The 18,093-nt window shown below is 38.2% G+C and overlaps 1 protein-coding gene across 2 annotated transcripts in view; it reads left to right on the top strand.

Annotated features, from left to right (window-relative positions):
- Positions 1 to 18,093, top strand: part of PARP8 (poly(ADP-ribose) polymerase family member 8) — a 123,313-nt gene that overhangs the window by 87,415 nt on the left and 17,805 nt on the right. For both annotated transcript variants that reach the window (XM_014884268.2, XM_088157162.1), the window contains 7 exons: positions 6,908 to 7,000; positions 12,926 to 13,051; positions 14,652 to 14,717; positions 15,998 to 16,065; positions 16,360 to 16,408; positions 17,122 to 17,234; positions 17,403 to 17,475. In XM_014884268.2, coding sequence (XP_014739754.1) covers positions 6,908 to 7,000; positions 12,926 to 13,051; positions 14,652 to 14,717; positions 15,998 to 16,065; positions 16,360 to 16,408; positions 17,122 to 17,234; positions 17,403 to 17,475 — 588 coding nt within the window. The remainder of the gene's footprint in view (positions 1 to 6,907; positions 7,001 to 12,925; positions 13,052 to 14,651; positions 14,718 to 15,997; positions 16,066 to 16,359; positions 16,409 to 17,121; positions 17,235 to 17,402; positions 17,476 to 18,093) is intronic.

Here is an 18,093-nt window from a genome sequence, read left to right as displayed (position 1 = left end):
ATGAAAGTCTTCCTTTTATTATTACTAAAATATTCTAGGGAACGACTAGGTTGCATTTTAATAGCACACTTCTGCTGCTGAAACAGCAGAGAAATAAGTTGTTTTAGGAATTCAGCACGTACGTTTATTACAAACATTTAATGTAATGAGATCACGAGTCATTAACGAAAGTGGTTATTATATTTAAGGATCTGATTAAAAGAAGTGTAATAAAAATGAGATCTCATGTTTGAAGACTGGAGTAAAGAAAATGTCAGTCCTTTCTTTAAGAAGGGCAAGAAGGAGAGGATCCAGAGAACTCCACTCTGGTCACCCTCACCTTGATCTGTAGGAAGGTGATGAAGCAGCCGAGCCTCAAAATCATCTCCAGACACATTAAGGACAAGGAAATCCTCACAAAGAGTCAGTAAGGTTTCACCAGTGAGAATTCATGCTTGACTGAGTGGATTAAACTTCTTTGAGGAAGCAACTGGTCTGGTAAATGAGGGGAGAGCAGTGGATGTTGCTTGCCTGGATGTGAGTAAGGTGTTTGACAGCGTCTGCCATAAGATCCTTTTAGACAAGCTGTTGGTGCGTGGGCTGATTGAGGAGATGGGGAAGTAGTCTGGAAACTGGCTGGATGTCTGGGCGCAGAGTGTGATGTTCAGCTGTGTAAATCTGCTTGGAGGTCAGCAACTCATGGTGTACCCCAGGGACCAGTAGTGGGTCCAGTCCTGTTTAGTACCTTCATTAATCACCTGGATGATGGCACAGAGTGTATCCTCAGAGAGTTTGTTGGTGATGAAAACCTGGGAGAGGTGTGTGGTACTCAGAGCAATGGGTCCCTTTCAGAGGGACCTTGGCAGGCTGGAGCAGTGGGCTGCTGGGAACATCATGCTCAGTTCAGAAAGGAGAAGTGCAAAGTCCTGCAGCTGGGGAGGAGCAAGCCCAGGCACCAGGACCCAGCTGGAAAAGCTTGGCTTGGGCAGAAGGGGATGCCGTCTTGGACACAAGAAAGCAATGTGCACTTGTGGTATGGAAGGCTGATGGTGTTCTGGGCTACATTAAACAGTAGAATCGTCTTTGTGTGTGGAGAGGTGTGATCCTGCCCCTGCACACAGCCCTGGTGAGTCCACACTGTGTCTGTTCTGTGCTCCTCAGCACAGGAAAGGGATGGTGCTGCTGGAGAAAGTCCAGTGAATGGTCACTGAGATGATTAAAGGGGCTAGAGCACATCACACAGGAGGAAAGGCTGAGAGCCTGGAAAAAAGAAGGCACAGGTGGGATCTTACTGGTGTCTATAAATATTTGAAGGAAGGGTGCAAAAAGAATGGGGCCAGGCCCTTTGCCATGGTGTTCAGTGACGTGAGGCAAGAGGCAGAGGATGCAACCTGAAACACAGGAGGTTTCAGTGGAACAACAGGAAACACTTTTTACCTTTTTAACCTTTTTTGAAGGTGACTGAGCATGGGAATAAGTTGCCCAGAGAGATTGTGGAGTTCACATCCATGAAAAAATTCAAAAGCTGTCTGTTCAGGGCAGCTGGCTGCAGATGACCGTGCTTGAGCAGGGATCTTGGACTAGATGACCTGTGGAGAATCCTGCCAACCTCAATCCTTCTGTAATTCTTTGATCTTATTCAGCTTTTACATAGTGCAATTTGTAAAGCTAATGTCTATCTTGCTGTTCTGTGCCTTTCCAAATTCCTCATTTGCAAACACTAAGGCCATTGACAGAACAGCGTGACTGAATGGATTTTAAAGACCTGTGAGACAATTATACAGGACAAAATAATCTCAGAATATATTCAATAGGGTAATTAAAAGACCATTTGTGTATAATTTTTTTTTTTTTTTAAGTAAAGAAGTCTCTCTAGAGTGCCATCTTGTGTTGAAACTTCAGACTGAACACGCCTTAGAACAAAAAAGGAATTAGTAAAAAAATCAACAAAATTAAATATTTCAGCTAGTTTCTTTGAAATTGTTTAATGTTTTCTTATAAAATTTGAGCAGTAAAATACCATAAAGTAATATTTGAAATACCCGTTCTTATTATTTAGCTGTAAAAATAAGTGTTGTAATTCTGATTCATTTTTTCCATTAGTAAGCTTGCGAGTTTTTAGAATGTTTTTCATCCCAAAGTGCTCTCAGTTATGTTTTGTTTACTATGGGTGAAATCTTGCCCTCAGTGGGTTCATGTTGACTTGAAGAGGTCTTGGATTTCTCTGTGCTTTGAATAGAAGTCTTAGACATCATTGAAAACACAGAAGCACTGAGTATGCTGCTTAGTCCTGGGAAATTTCTTGAATAGAATAAACATCACTGAACTGTGGACAAAAATGTAAGTGTACAATATGTTTAGTCAGACTGAAGTTAAGCCAAGATGCTGATGGAATTCCAGGATTTTTGTGGAGTAAAGATGTGGTCTTTCTAATCTTTATGCCACAGTATAGATTGTTTTTTTCTCCGTTTATGAAAAAAGCCTTTCCACAACCTGTATTCTAATAGAATAGATTTCAAATAATTTATATTTTACTGAAAGAGTAAAATGACTGCAGTATAGCTTTTCCTGTTGCCAAAAAGTTGCCAAGTGCACTTTGCCCATCTAGCATTCTATAAAGCTTGTTTGTTCACCATTTTTTTCTATATCTGTGAAGTAAAAATATATTTTTTAGAAGTGTGTAAGATGCAGAAAAAATCCCCAAAAATCCCAGAAAATAAAATTTGAATGAGGCGAAGCAAAGCCAAGCAGAGCAAGTGCCATTTCTCACTCAGCCACAGTGTACTCTCATCTTTCTTCAGGTTGTATCTGATCACCACTGTGGTATCTCCCACGTCTTTGAGCAGCATGTTCCATGTAACACATGAATATTGAGAGACTATTTACAGAATTTACCTTACAGTAAAACTAAGAGTTGGCGTGGTGGAAAGTAGGAAAGGGAACAGAGATTTGAAGTTCCATTTTGTCTCCTTGTCTCTTGCTTTCGTAAAGAAAAGTGGGATGGTCACTAATGGTTTCACCTTCACCATTTATTACACTTGTATGTCAGGCAGTGAGCCTTCCCCAAAGCATCTCCTGTTAGATCAATAGTTTTCAGGTGTTTCAGTCACGTCACAGCCCCCTCAGTGTCTGTGTGAGATCTCTCAGAACACAGGAAAGCGTGTCACGTTGCTCTGAGCACAGCTGCAGCCCACATTAGAAAGTTGCTAGATCGATATAGACTATGAAAGTTTCAGCTTTCTCAAATTGAAAGAATGTCTAGAAAATATTTTAGGTAGTGTATTAGCCCAGGAACCAGGATATGTCAGCGTGTAGGTGGTTTGTGTGTCTGCCAGTCTCAGTCTCTGCAGCAAGAAATGACATTTGCATTGTGACACATGGGAACTCTGTGCTTTTTTCACCACAGCAGCAGTTGGGTGGGAGCTACTGATCATGCAAAGAATGGGGGTGGCCAAAGGAAAAGTCTGAAAACTTCAGACATTCAGAAGATGCTCTCTGGTTCTGTCATTGCCTTCTGTCTCCAAGCATTTACAGTTCAGGTTAACTGCTGATGTCTTATTTTTTTCTGGTTTTTCCCCACTGGAATAATGATCCTAATAATGGTCCTAATAGTGTTACAGCATCAGTGATCTTCACTTAGCTAATAATTCTGTGAAGACTAATAGCTTTATGTTAATAGTCTATTTTCAAGAGAAAAAATACAGTCTGTGTGAGACCCTGGTAGCTGCTGTTGCTGAGAGGAATTACAGTTGCCTTCTTCAGGAAGTGAGCAACAAAGTTCCCCAGACAGTCAGTTCGAATCCTCAAGGTGGTGGTTGTAATCTGTGGAACTGTGTGTAACTAGGATGAAATTCATATTCAGAAATGAATGTTTAAGTGTCTGAGCCCTATTTTGTTGTGCATTTTGCCCTCGAAAACAATGGAAGGTAATAATCCAAGAAAAGGTTAATTAAGATTAATCTCTACCTTTGTGGCTGTGAATTCCACATCAGTAAGAACATATCTATATTTCATGTACAGACACAAAAATTCTTAGAAAGTTCAGCTTGTTGAATATTACATGTAAATAAACCAAAGTAAGACTATCCAAAGATGACATTGGAACAACATAGCTTTTATAAATGTGGCAGTGATGTTCTTGTTTGTTTAGTGTGGCTGGGGACATTTCTCATATTTATGATCTGAAGTGAGGAAAATACTGTTCCTGTCCCAAGGGCTCACATCCTATGACAAGAGAAGAGTGGACACCATAAAGGGAAACACACTATCAATATGGAAAACATGAGCAGCAGAGTAGGAGCAGCCTTGAATCCCAGTTTCCCCATAAAGCTTGTGGTTTTCTTTAAACTCTGCCTTCTAGACTTGATTTATTAACTTAATTTTCATATGTTTTCATTGGTTCTAGCATGCACAATTGCAGGCAAAACGTAAAATAGGTAAATCACGGAGTATGACAAACAAGAGCCCCTCAAAATTTGCTTCCTAATTGCAAGCTAGTATTTTAATTTTGTAGGGATTTAAACAATCTAAATAGCTGATATTAGCTAGTGACCGGAGTAGAGGACACTGAAACCAACATCTCTTGGAATATAGTGCTAACACCTGTGGGAAATTTAAGTTAAAAACATCTTATTTTGTTAAATTGAGACAAATTCCAGAAACAGAATTTAAAAGTACTTTTAAAATTAGTAATGTGGGCTAAAAAGCATCCAGGCTCGATATATGAAGACTGTTGAAATGTCCCTTCAGCTGCAGGATTGGGATTATTTTCCCCATTGTGTTGTATTGACAAAATATGTAGTGGACAGAAAGGTGCATCAAATACAAAAAATGAGAAAAATTGTATAGGCCCTAACAAATGTATCTGTTCCACTTCAGGGCTGAAATTCTGCTGTCTTGCTTGTCCTTATATCTAGAATTCTCCAGTGTCAGCCTGAGGCAGAAAAAAAGAAAAAAAAGAAAAGTAGAAAAGAAAAAACCTAAAAAACCTCCAAAGGTCAAGCATAAGTACAAGGACTGTTTTCCTAACTTCCAGATGCTCAGACACTTCTGGGATCATAACAGAGGGGCAGGAAAAAGAGAAATGGTGACAAATTGTGTGTTCCTTTTGCCATCATTAAGTCTCAGGATAACTTACTTTGCTGAGACTGTAAACAAAATATCAAAAAAAAGTATTTTCTTTCAAATTTTCTTCATGACAAGCATGGCCGAACTTAGATTGCTCTGCTATTCCAGAGTTATTCCTTGCTCTGAAATAAAGGGAGTCTGTGTATACTGTTGATTATGATAGCTACCTCAACTGAACAAATTATTTAACCATCTTCTAAATGTGGAACCCCCAAGAACAAGGACAATAATAGATATTCTTGTCCAGCTTGCCATGGCACAATGAATTTGATCATGCTTGTCTTCATCTGCTGCCTAATGCAATGTAACATGGCAGATAAACTCAATCGAATGGGTGACACTATTAGACTTGAAAGATGATAGCTCTTGTAAAGCAAATGAAGTGAGACTATATCAATCCAGAAGATTTCAGATGTTTGTTGAGGTCTTGGATCTTTGAAACCCAGCAAATAAATGTTTTAAGTGCTGCAAAGCATGTGACTGCAAGTACAGCAGTATGCTTATTACTGGCAAAGCTGTTGCCTGAAACAGAATTCAACTAACTTTTAGGTTTTCTTTGTATGCTTAATTAATTTTTTCATTTCTTCAGGCACTTTGTAGAAGCAGTGGCTTAAACTTCAAAGCATACTAAAACAAATGCTTTTGTACTTGTTGTGATCACTAGACTCAAAATTTTCAGTTACAAAGATAAGTTTAAGTTTCAATGAGCTAGGATTTAATACTATGCATTCAAATAAATAGTATCCAGAAAGTATTTTTAATTGTTTTCAATATTGTCATAATAGGCTGTGTTTATTGTGTAGTTTTAAGGAAGGTTTTAGTTCATATTTCTTTCAACTATTTGTTCGTTCTGAATATTTGAGTCTTGAAAAAGTTGGTCTGCTAATTATCTTTCATAAATGGGATGGACTTGCTGTAAGGATTGTAAACAGTTAGGAAGCCCATGAAGACATGCCTATTTTTATATCTAAAGCTGTATTCCTTTTTGTTTCTGCTTTGTCTGCTTTATGAAGACAAAATGTTAAGTTCTCACTCAATATGCGGTTAAGATAAAGTTTTTTTAATTGTGATGACATAATGAATTATTTAATAGGAAAAGCTGGTTCAACAACAAGGGGGTTTTATTATTTGTTTAATACCTGAAAAAAGACTTGAAGTACCTTTATTTCTTAAAATAAGTAGGCTTCAAGATACAGTGTTTATGCTGTAAAAATGTAATGGATATTCTTACCATCTAATTCTTATTAACAATAATTTATTGTTGTTATAAATTATATATTATTATATAAATGCTTATTTCTTATTAGCAATAATTTGTTAAATTGTCAAAAATTAAAAATAGCCTCTTGAAGAAATTTGTCTTCCAGATCAGATTTTTATATGTGTTCTGAACAGCACTATAAAAAGCTATGAAGAATAAACCTGCTTCCATCAGCTTCAGGATTTGTTCTCCATTAAGTTTAATTATGTAGGAAGTTTTCAGATAGATAGTCTTAAAAACATTTGAGTATTATGCCTGTAATTTTGGTTTTATAACTGTGATGGGATTTCTTTTAAATTTAGCCCCTCTGAGTACTTAAAAGTTTTACAGTTTTTCACTCTTGCTCTTTAGGTTATTACAATGTTTCTCTAATGAATCTTCCTCAATAATTGATATGTATTAAGTATTTAAAATTAATGTTGCAGTTAAAATACGAAAAATTAGTATTAATTGTGTTTGGGTTTTGTTGTAGGTATGACATGCTAAAAGCAAGAACTTCAATTAGGGCAGAAATAAAATTAACTTTTTATTTTTGTATAGCCCACTGTCTGTGAACGGGAACTCTGTGTATTTGCTTTCCAAACATTAGGAGTGATGAATGAAGCTGCTGATGAAATTGCAACTGGGGCACAGGTAGGATTATCTAATGTTTTCTGTAGTTTACTCAGTCCACTTAGTCTCTTCCAGTATGTGTTTTGACTTGTATGCACCATAATAGAACTGTTTGGTAAATATTATTTATTTGTCCACTGTTATAGCTGTAAATGTGCTGGTTTATGTGTGGTGTATTCAAACAGTACTAATGAGGTGTTACCATTGTTTTGCTTCCATGTAATTAGAGTAACTGTGGTTTTGTGCCCTGTTGTATTCAATTAGGTCACCTGGGTTGTTAATAAAGGCAGCCATTGTAATTTGGAGATAATTCACATTTATTTCCACCTAATGAGCCATTACTACTCTCATGCAATTAATAAGTTACTTCCTCTTCATGGTCTTGGGATGCAGGGATCCACTGAGCATCTGTTGTTTTGATCATTACATAGCAGTGGGAAAATCCTTACTGATATTGCTACATAGAGTTCTTTCTTCTTCTCAAGGATAAGGGATTTAATATAAGCCTGCTTCCTGACTCTAAATTCAGTTATTGATGTAGTTATAATCCTATCATTGTTTTCTTAAAGTATTTTAAATTACACTTCCAAATCACTAGCCCAATATTTTGTTAAAAACAAAAGTTAAAAGATCTTACGTTTAAAGTCTTTTTAAGATCTTATGATAAAAGTCTGCACATCTTAATGAAATGTGCACTTGTGTCCAATTTTCTGGTTACTGTGCTTCTACATAGTAAGAACCATGGGGTTTTTTTGGAAGAGCATATTTAACTAGCACTAGTGAGTATGGTCAATGGAAATAAACTATTCAGGTAGGTGCCTGAATACAACCACGAACATAACCTCAAAGGAAAAAAGTTGCAAGAGTACATCAGCTTCCTCACAAGAGAATATGATTGTGGAATCAGAACAGCAGCTTTTCATCTGATGCCTGAAGACTATTGGATGGCTGTATTTGTAACATCTAGATACCAAATAGTGGGATAAGAGTTTAGGCTTGTAAGAAATGGAAGGAGATATGCAGACAAAATCCTACCTCTTCCTCAGCCTGAAATCCTGTGAGAATTAAGTTTTTTTAATTCAGGCACATATTATATTACATGTACATTTAGAATTGTAGATTCATAGAATAGTTGGAGTTGGAAGGGACCTGTGATGGTCATGTAATCCTACACCCTGCTATGAGCCAGGACAACTTCAACTAGATCAGATTGTTCATAGACCCATCTGACTTGACCTTGAATGTTTCCAATGATGGGGCATCTACCATGTGTCAGTGTTTCATCACCCTCACTATAAAAATCTTTTTATATCTAGTCTGTATCTCCTTCCTTTAGTATAAAACCTTTACCCTGGTCCTATCACATCAGGTTCTGCTAAAAATATTTTCCCCATCTTATCATCCCTCTTTAAGTACTGAAAGGCTGCAATAAGGTCTCCCCAAAGCCTTCTCACCTACAGGCTGAACAACCCCAGCTGTTTCAGCTGGTCTTCATCAGGAGGGCATTCCAGCCTTCTGATCATTTTTGTGGCTCTCCTCTGGACTTGCTTCAATAGGTTTAGGTCTTTCTTCTGTTGAGGGCCCCAGAGCTGCACACAGTGCTCAGGTGGACTCTCATGAGGGCAAAGGGGCAGAATCCCCTCCCTGCCCTGCTGCCCACGGGCTCTGGATGCAGCCCAGGACACGTTTGGCTCTCTGGGCTGGGAGTGCCATGGCCAGGGCATGTCCAGCCTCTCACCCACAGCACCCCCAAGCCCTTCTGGGCAGGGCTGCTCTGGGGCTGTTCATGCCCAGCCTGTGCTGATACCAGGGGTTGATCTGACCCAGGTGCAGCACCTTGCGCTTGGCTTTGTTGAACTTCATGACATTCCCATGGGCACACTTCAGCTTCTACATGCCTGTCTGGATGGTTTCCTGTCCTTCAGGCATGTCAGCTGCACCACTCAGCTTGTGTAATGTGCTAATTTACTGAGAGAGCACTTGAACTCACTTTCTATGTCATTAAATAGCACCAGTCCCAGTATTGCCCCTGAGGACACCGCTCATCACCAGTGGCCATCAGGACATTGACCTCTACCATCTGGATGCAACCATCCAACCAATTCCTTACCCACAGAACTATCCATCCATCTAATTGATCTCTTTTCAATTTAGAGAGAAGGGTGTTGGGGAGGACTATTTTAAAGAATTTACAGATTATAAATGACATCTGTAGCACTTCCCTTATCCACTGATGTGGTCACTCCATCACAGAAGGCCACTGGGTTGTTCAGGCAACCAGTGAAGCTGTGCTGGCTGTCCTGAATCTCTTCCCTATCCTCCATGTGCCTTAGCACAGCTTCCAGGAGGAGCTGGAAGTTCCATGATCTTCTCAGGCACAGAGGTGAGGCTGACAGGTTGGTAGTTTCCAGGGCTCTCCTTTCTACTCTTTTTTAAAATAGGTGCAATATTTCCCTTTTTCCAGTCACCTGTTACTTCACGTGACTGCCATGGCTTTTGAGTTAGCATTGAGTTGCTTGGCAACTCTTATTATCCAGTTCCCTCAGGATTCTGGGATGCCTCTTAAAAGGACCCATAGACCTCTCTATGTTCGCATTCCTCAGGGGCTCTCAAATCTGACCTTTGCTGACAGTGGGAAGCAGTTTGTTTCCCTGCTTTCTGTCTTGAGCTTCATCCACTTGAGAGGTGTGTGAAGGAGAGACTGCCAGTGAAAACAGGCAAAGAACTGTCAAGCTCCTCAACCTTCTCATTGTCTGCCATTGTTACCATTTTGCCAGTCATGTTCAGATAAGGGTGCACTTTCTTTGACCTTCCTTTTCTGGCTCACAGGCCTTCAGAAGCCTCTTCGTTATTCTTTGCATCTCTTGTCAAGTTCATCTCCAGTCAGTTGCACCTTGGCCTCCCTCACTCCATCCTGACATAAGCAGGCTATGTCCCTATATTCTTCCAAGAATATCTATCCCTGCATCCACTGCCTGTGCATTTTCTCCTTTCTTTTTAGTCTTACCAGCAGGTCTGGAGTCATCCATGCCGACAACTTGTCTTCCTTTCCTGATTTCCTACACATGGAGATTGATAGCTCTTGCACTCTATGGAAGGCATTCTTAAAATCTGCTCCCTCGTCGATGAAAACTGTTTTCCAGGGGTTCCTACTGAATAACTCTTTGAACAGCTGGAAGGTTTAGCTCCTAAAATTAGTAAAGAATTAGGCATAAGCTTTTTTGGGTAGAGCTAACTAATCAGAGGAGAGGTGGCCCTGATTAGCTCTCACTCAGTGTTTTATGTAAGTATCAGTGTTGCAGGCATATGCAGAGCTTGCTTGAGATCTCTGGAGTACCTCTACATTAACAGAGCTTTACTGTAGAGTTCTGAAGTGATTACAGCCTTAACGGTGCTTACAAAAGAGTTAGGTAAGGGGTTTTGTCTGGTGTCCCATTGGACTTAGGTGGCTAAATTATGCTAAGTTTCACTTTAGCGATAGCATTGCAGCCAGCTCACTATATTGGGTCTGGCTGAAACCTCTATTCCTGTTTGCAGAAAGAATTATTCAATTCTAGAGTTTGATCCATCTGAGCTCTTTTTGTCATTAGGATAGTGTGAATCACAGCATAGACTGTCAGCACAGTGGTTATTTCTCCAACAGCCTAGCAATCAGGATGGCTAGTAAAAGGTAGATGTTCACATTTTGTCTGAATCTTCCTCCAAATCATTTTGTCTAGTCAAGAGGCCTAAATACAACTCCCATAATTAGAAATCATATCCTCTTTTGTCTTCTGTGCTTTCAGCTAGTTTTGTAAGGTGCACAACTCTGCTTTGTCACTCCAAATAATCTGATGCCTTCTCTTTAATAATAAGTGATTGTACTTTCTAAAACTTCCCAGCCTGAACGCAGGTTGCCTTGTGTTAGTCATGTAGACAAAATGCTTGAAAATTAGATAACTGATTTTTGGATAGTTCCTACGCCCTATAAAGAATCTCTTGAGAGTGAGAGGCACTCTCTGAGGGATTGATGTCATAAGAGGAATTGTCATCAGGAAGTGTTGTCTTGCTCTTCATGCAACTATTTTAATCCTTACTTACTTCAGTATCTCCAATTGAGGAGTTCACACTCAGTTTTAAGGACATCTGTTAGATCCACACCACTTCCTATTCCTAAGGAATGCATATGCAAGGCTGTATTACAAGGCTTCTATTAGATTTACCTCCCAGTTCGTTTTGCATTGCATCAACTTAAAACAATGACCTCAGGGGAAATCAGGTGCAAAAAAAAAGCAGAGTTGGAAAGAGCCTAGGAGCCAACAGTTTTTTTAAAGAAGGGCTATGGGATGGTGTCTGACTAGAACTGTGCCAGTTTTAAGACAGTACCCCATTGTTCAAATTAGAAAGCAAGACAACTTTGAGTCTCTGCATTAAAAGATCTGGAGACTCAAACAGCTCTTCCCTAGCAGTGTTCTGTGACAGCAGACCATAAGTGCTTCTCAGAATCACAGTGAACTCATGCCCAATTTCACAGTAATACACTTGCACAGAGGCGGGTCTGCTGCCTGATCTGGTTACTGATCTCCTTTGTAAATGTTAGTGCATATGCCCTATTTTGAAACATTCATCACACATACAGGCAGTATAAACTGGAAGGTAATCAGAGAACCATTGGGAAAGGGATCATTGTTTAAGTAATTTCATTTTTCAATATATGTGAGATATTTAGTAACTGGAACTAACAGAATATATTAAAACTGATGGAGAAAATTGTCCATTCATGCTGAAGGAGCAGAGGAGGAGAATGGCAGCTATATGAGTCACCACAGCACAGTTCTTTTTGCCTTTCATCATTATTCTTGTTTTCATTCTGGCTCTCTAAAAAGACTGTCTTTTTTTTCATCCAAATGATCAGATACAATGAAAAATGTAGAAAATCTTCTAGATGAGCGTGAGCTATGAGATGAGATCTGATCTGTGTGGAGTTGTGGGAGGAATCGGGGATATCTACTAACTCCAGCTTGTCTCAGCTTTTCCTTTCTTTCCTGGAAAAACAACACGGGGAAATGAGTTAATCTGCAGCTTTTACCTTAGCTTTTTTTTTTTTTTTTTTTTTTTTTTTTTTTTTTTTTTTTTTTTTTAATGTAGCAATTTTAGATTTCATTATGAGCTGGATTTACGTTTCACAGCTGCCAGAATGCTGCATTCTCTTATGTTTGTTATTGCTGTATTCTATTTTTAACCTCTGAATTACGTATGTTGAAACAATTACTTGGGAATCTGTGTCTAAGTGCTGTGTGTGCTTTTGTGCACACATCTATGTGCACATTACATGCACAGTCCTGTGGAGAAATTGTGAAAATCATAGATATTCAAAGAAGTGTTGTAATTTTGTACAACAGGATGGAAAGAAGAGGATACCCAAGCGTGAACTTTGCAGATGACTGTTATATCATTGCAGTATTCTGGATTTAGCAGAAGCAATGTTTTCAAGTGTTTCTGTGATTACAGTCTTCAGGAGAAGAGCAGAAAGTGGTACAAATTTGACAGACCATTCCGTGTTCCTTGAGCAACGTTTTTACTGGCATGTCGATACAGAGATACACAGATCCAGCACAATTTCATTTCCTTAGTGACTAAATTTGACACAGGAATTCACATGTATGCACAAGAGAAAGCAATACTTCAAGCAATATATTTGATATTGTAATACTTTTAGGACCAGATACTGGTCCTACTTATGTGCACATGGAATAATATGCCATGGCTGAACCCAAACTCTGCTGAGGTCAGTGTTAAAAATTTAGTCCCAAACTATCTCCGTATGGATAACCATATGGATGACATGGTTTGGGCAATATAGGTGACAATGAGATATAATATATCTATAATGTGTAAAAAAAGGCAGAATTGAAGATTCATATTTTGAATTAAACATATAATAAATATGTCTTTCTTTATCCCCAGGTGGTTGATCTCTTAGTATCTATGTGTCGGTCTGCATTAGAATCACCTAGGAAAGTTGTCATTTTTGAGCCATATCCTTCTGTAGTTGATCCTAACGATCCTCAGATGCTGGCCTTTAACCCCAGGGTAAGTAGTTACCTTTAATTATGTCATCACTTGGTTTTAGTCATACATGAGATTTCAGAGCAAAGAGTTCTCATGGAGGAGTCTCCTTTATTATGTGATACAGCTCCAGAATATAGCACAAGCGTGTTTTCAAAACTTTGCACCTTTTATTTCTTGTCTCTGAGAAAGTACTTCAATATAGACTTGTCCTGGTTCTGGCCAGGTTAATTGCAGTAGCCAGAATGGGCTATGGCTAAGACCCAGAGGTTATTCCATACCACCTCACATCATTGCTGGCAGCAGGGGAAGGGAGTCTCCTCCAAGGAAAAGAGGGAAAGGAGTTCCCATTTTACTTGGCAGAGAGAGCAGTTGGATATTGTTTGTTGCTTGTTTTCTTATCTCATTGCTGTTTCCAGCTGATTGTTCTTACAGTTGATCCCTGATCTTTACCTTTGTGCTTTCCAGTTCTCTATCTCACAGCAGAGGAGAAGTGGAAGGCAGAGGGGGAAGGGGATAGTGAGCAGTGCTTGTTTTTAGTGGGAACATGGCAAAACTGTAGGTTATGTTAAAGCCAAGAAACTCTTCTAAGGGACAAATTCTAGATTCAAAATTTTGTATTCTATGTGTCTTTCACTCAATGTGCATATTGGACACAAAAATAAAATGGCCTTTGAGAGATATAGGTCATGTAAGCCAAGGGATTTCCAGTCCATCTCTTCATTCTTAAAAGTGTCATTGCTGTCACCTCATTTTCTCACTGCAAGCAATTATTTCCTTGTATGTAATTTTATCAGAGGTTGATAGTTGAGTTTTGTACAAGCATAAATTTTGGAGTAAAGAATTGTGCTTGCATTACCTGCTCCATGGGCTCCAAATGCTGCCTGTCAGGAAAGCCCTCAAGGCGTGAATATTCCACCTCCCTAAAGCCATCTCCCCAAGGGCACAGATGAGAAGTTGTCATGTCGTGCACTGGGGTGCAGTTCTCTCTTTCTGAAGAAAGGGCAGCAGGCAGGAGTTCTTGTTCAGGAGAGGCTGAGGTGTTCTGCAGTGCTGGCAGGACCCGAAGATGGGGAGCAGTGGAGCTGCTGAGCGTGCCTTGTCTTGTGGGCTGTTGAGCCTGTTCACTCAGTGCAGGTGGAGCTGTCTGTAGTGGCTCCCAAGCAAAGGTCAGCAAAGATCAGGGGGAGGCAGAGGGACCAGGGAAGGACATATGAAGTTCTACAGACCTGCTAGCAAAGGAAACGCATCTGTTTATACGCATTTTATTTAAAATCTGTTTGGGTCACTGCATTATTTACCTCGAGAGCATGTTGTCCAAATAACTGTGTTTGGTTACAAATCTTTGTTTAAATATGAGCTGATTTTTCGAGTGTTTTGGACATCCCCATGAAATTCAAAGAAGGAAGATCTTAACAATATTTTTTCATGGAACTTTTCTGGACGATAAATGAGAGTCTGTGTACAAGGTGGAAGAAAGCTAATGGTTAGAAACGTTTGAAAGAATTTATTTGCCCAGCATTTCTCTTAGCTTTGATTTTTTATGCACTGAAAGAATTCAGGTTTTTTTAGGGCGAAAGGCTAATACTCTTTGAACTTATTTGTGTATTTTATGCCACATCAGAAGAAAAACTATGACCGAGTCATGAAAGCATTGGACAGTATCACTTCCATCAGAGAGATGACACAGGTAAATTTAAAAATATTTACTTCACTTAATCACTGTTTCTGGGACTTCAAAGATATTTGTATTGCCTGCCTATGATGGGTTGGGAAGTCAATAATATCAACTCCTATATAACTATAATAATATTGAAATGTTTATTCAAAATAACAAACCCATCCCTAAGGCCAGTTAAATAAAAATAATGAAGTAGAACTGAAATCTTTTGAAGTTTAAATAAGAGATAATAACAGCAGAGTGAGACACTGTAATGAGGTAATCACCAACTGCTGCATTTCTGGAAATATCAAAGCCAGAGACCTTTACTTCCAAAGCAAAATAAATTGATCTTGTGTCAATGTTCTGAATGGTATTCCGAATGACATGATATTTATTTATATTATAGCAAAATTCTCAATCAACTAAGTATAGTTGGGGACTTGGAAGGTTGGGTCTCTCAGGTTTTCTGTCATATTATTTCTCATGACATATCTGATGGTCATATTTGTTTATTCTTATGCTCCTTTCCCAAAGAACCCAGCTGATGATAACTTGTTTAAATCTCTTCCATACATCTTGTTTTTCCCACTGCCATATAAATGTATCCTCACAACAGTTTTCAATCTTGCTTTGTGTATTCACAAAATACTTTGGGATTCGTCAGTGAAGAATGTATAGAGAGGAATAAAATAAATTGAAAATTAAAATCCACATTTTTTTGTAAATTGTGTAACACCTTGTAAAAGATTTTAAAAATCAGGTATTTCTGCGATTTCTTATGATGTCTTCTAATAATAAAAGATAATTACCATTCTAGGATTTTTAAATGTTAAAGCAATTTTAATTTTAATGAGTTGTAAAGGGATACTTTGCATTGTGATTGAAATCAAAAATCAAAAGAAATTATAATATGACATGGTATTTATACCTTGAAACAGTTAAAAATAATAGTAGATTATTTTGTGTTTCTTTGAGAGACTTAATTTTGTGAAGTTCCAGTCCCATTTCTTAATCAAGAGCCACACAAAAAATGGATGTCTTCTGCTGTTCTCCCTGAGATCACCAATGTTTGCTATAATATAGTCATTTTGATGCTAATTATATGCTTATTATCTTACTCCAGGGAAAATAATTGCTATATTAATTCTTGTTGTCAAAACACATTTATAACTCTACTATGCCGTGTATCAGTAAAGCTGTGATTTAAACCTAATAATGAGTCCCATGTGTTCATTTTAATAGATGAAATCATGGGCAATGTAACATAGAAAATTCAACCTAGAAATAACATAATTACTCTTTTCTAGGCACCTTACTTGGAAATAAAGAAGCAGATGGATAAACAAGACCCGCTTGCACATCCTCTTCTACAATGGTATAAAGTTGATTCACATAAGATAATAATTATTAAAATATCATTTGTAATGAATAATCACTTGACCAGTGTAATGTGGTATAAGGTCAGCCTAATAATTAACATTGGTATTTTTAACTGCAGCTATTCTGGACTGTTTCTGGGCCTCATCTGGGTCCTCTGATCTCATTTTCTAGTTAAGGTTTCCATCTGATAGGTTTAGAGGCCTGCAGCTGGGTGCTTTGGCCATTCATTACACATTTTGAAGAAGTTCGGTTTGGTTACCACGTCTAATACATCTGTTTCTTATTTTAGGGTTATTTCTAGTAATAGATCGCATATTGTGAAGCTACCAGTGAATAGGGTAAGTGTCTGAGTTTTCTTATTATTCTGATTTTTTATGGCTTGTATTAACATTTTAGGTGGGTATTTACTAGCAAAACGTAGGTGTCTTAATTCAAACTGATTACACGGACTCCTTAAATAGACAAGGCAGTTTCAGGTCATGGTTTTTAGAAATGTGTGAATATCTGAAATAGGTCAAGGGAATAATGTTCCTTAAAAAACCTATTTGAGGTGAGTAGCTCAAATTCAGGTGTCTTAATCGTCTAAGATTAGGTGAGAAAAACATCACTTTTTGTTTTGTTACCATATAGAATGTTAGATGCAGAATTGTACAGAAAGCAGTGCACACAAACATGATGTACCAGGAGATCCACATATAAGTAACCTCTGATTAAGGGTGTAGTAATATGCAGCCTTCCAAATAACCTTAATTCAAAGCCATCTCTGATCAGAATACTATGATGAAATTGTACAGTTTAATAACTTGAGCCATTTTAAATTGAAATCTAGTTTTAAAAATTTCCATATGTTTCATAAACTGAAATTACTATGCAATTTCAGCTTGAAACTGTGTAAGTGAGACCAGTTTCAACTTAGTTACTGAGATGCAGTCATGTATTGTATGTGTAAAAGCATGGTATCTTAAGGATTGCCATTAGAGAATTACAGTACTTTCAGTACTTTACAGTATTAACCAACTTGTCTTCATATATGCACTCTTCTATTTTACAGCAACTAAAGTTTATGCACACTCCCCACCAGTTCCTTCTTCTCAGCAGTCCACCAGCCAAAGAATCCAATTTCCGAGCTGCTAAAAATCTCTACGGAAGTACCTTTGCATTTCAGTGAGTACATATATTCTTAATAACCAAAGGTTATTGAAATGCCATGCTATTTTTTGCTTCTGGCATTTGAGGTTTGCAGCTGTGAATCTACTGTTTTAAAGAATTTCTGATGTCATTTTGCATATTACACTCTGAATTTTACCGTTTTCTTTTCCATTTTATTCACAGTGGTTCACACATTGAAAATTGGCATTCCATCCTGAGGAACGGCTTAGTTGTTGCTTCCAATACGAGGCTGCAGGTAAATAGACAAAATAGATTTTAGCTAACCTGCTCATGCTTGATTACATACTAGCTTTGTCAAGCTTTCAGGGGTAGCCATATAGCTGGAAAAAGGGTTGATCTCAAATACCATCTTGTTTCCCGGAAAATGGACTTCTCTGTGCAATTAAGATGAAGTAATGTGGCTGCTAAAACGTCTGGAAAATCCCTTTGTGGGAATCGGTGTTTGTTTTGCGTTGCAGAGCAGCACCTCCAGGAGGCTTCGCTCGGCACTGCTTTAAGGCAGTCCCGGAGTTAAAGTCAGAGCTGCCCCAGCTGCCAGGGAATCCAGGAGCATCCTAGAGTTACAGGAGCCGGGCTTGCAGCACTTCCTCTGCTACTCTGATTTCTTTGGGAATGGAGGCATTTGGTCATGTACAGAAACACTCGTTGTAGGCATCCTCCATAGTAATATTAGATTTAAAATCAGAAACCACAATTTTATATATAAATCTTAAGTAAAATTTTGTTTGGGCGTTTGCTTTTTGTTTGGACGTGGTTTCCAGGATAAATATAAATATAAATATAAATATAAATATAAATATAAATATAAATATAAATATAAATATAAATATACATACACATATAAATATACATA

The sequence above is a fragment of the Sturnus vulgaris genome, chromosome Z, assembly GCF_052056855.1.
Source record: "Sturnus vulgaris isolate bStuVul1 chromosome Z, bStuVul1.hap1, whole genome shotgun sequence".
Taxonomy (NCBI): Eukaryota; Metazoa; Chordata; class Aves; order Passeriformes; family Sturnidae; genus Sturnus; species Sturnus vulgaris.
The sequence above is the reverse complement of the archived record's forward strand: the minus strand, read 5'-3'. Positions and strand labels throughout refer to the sequence as shown.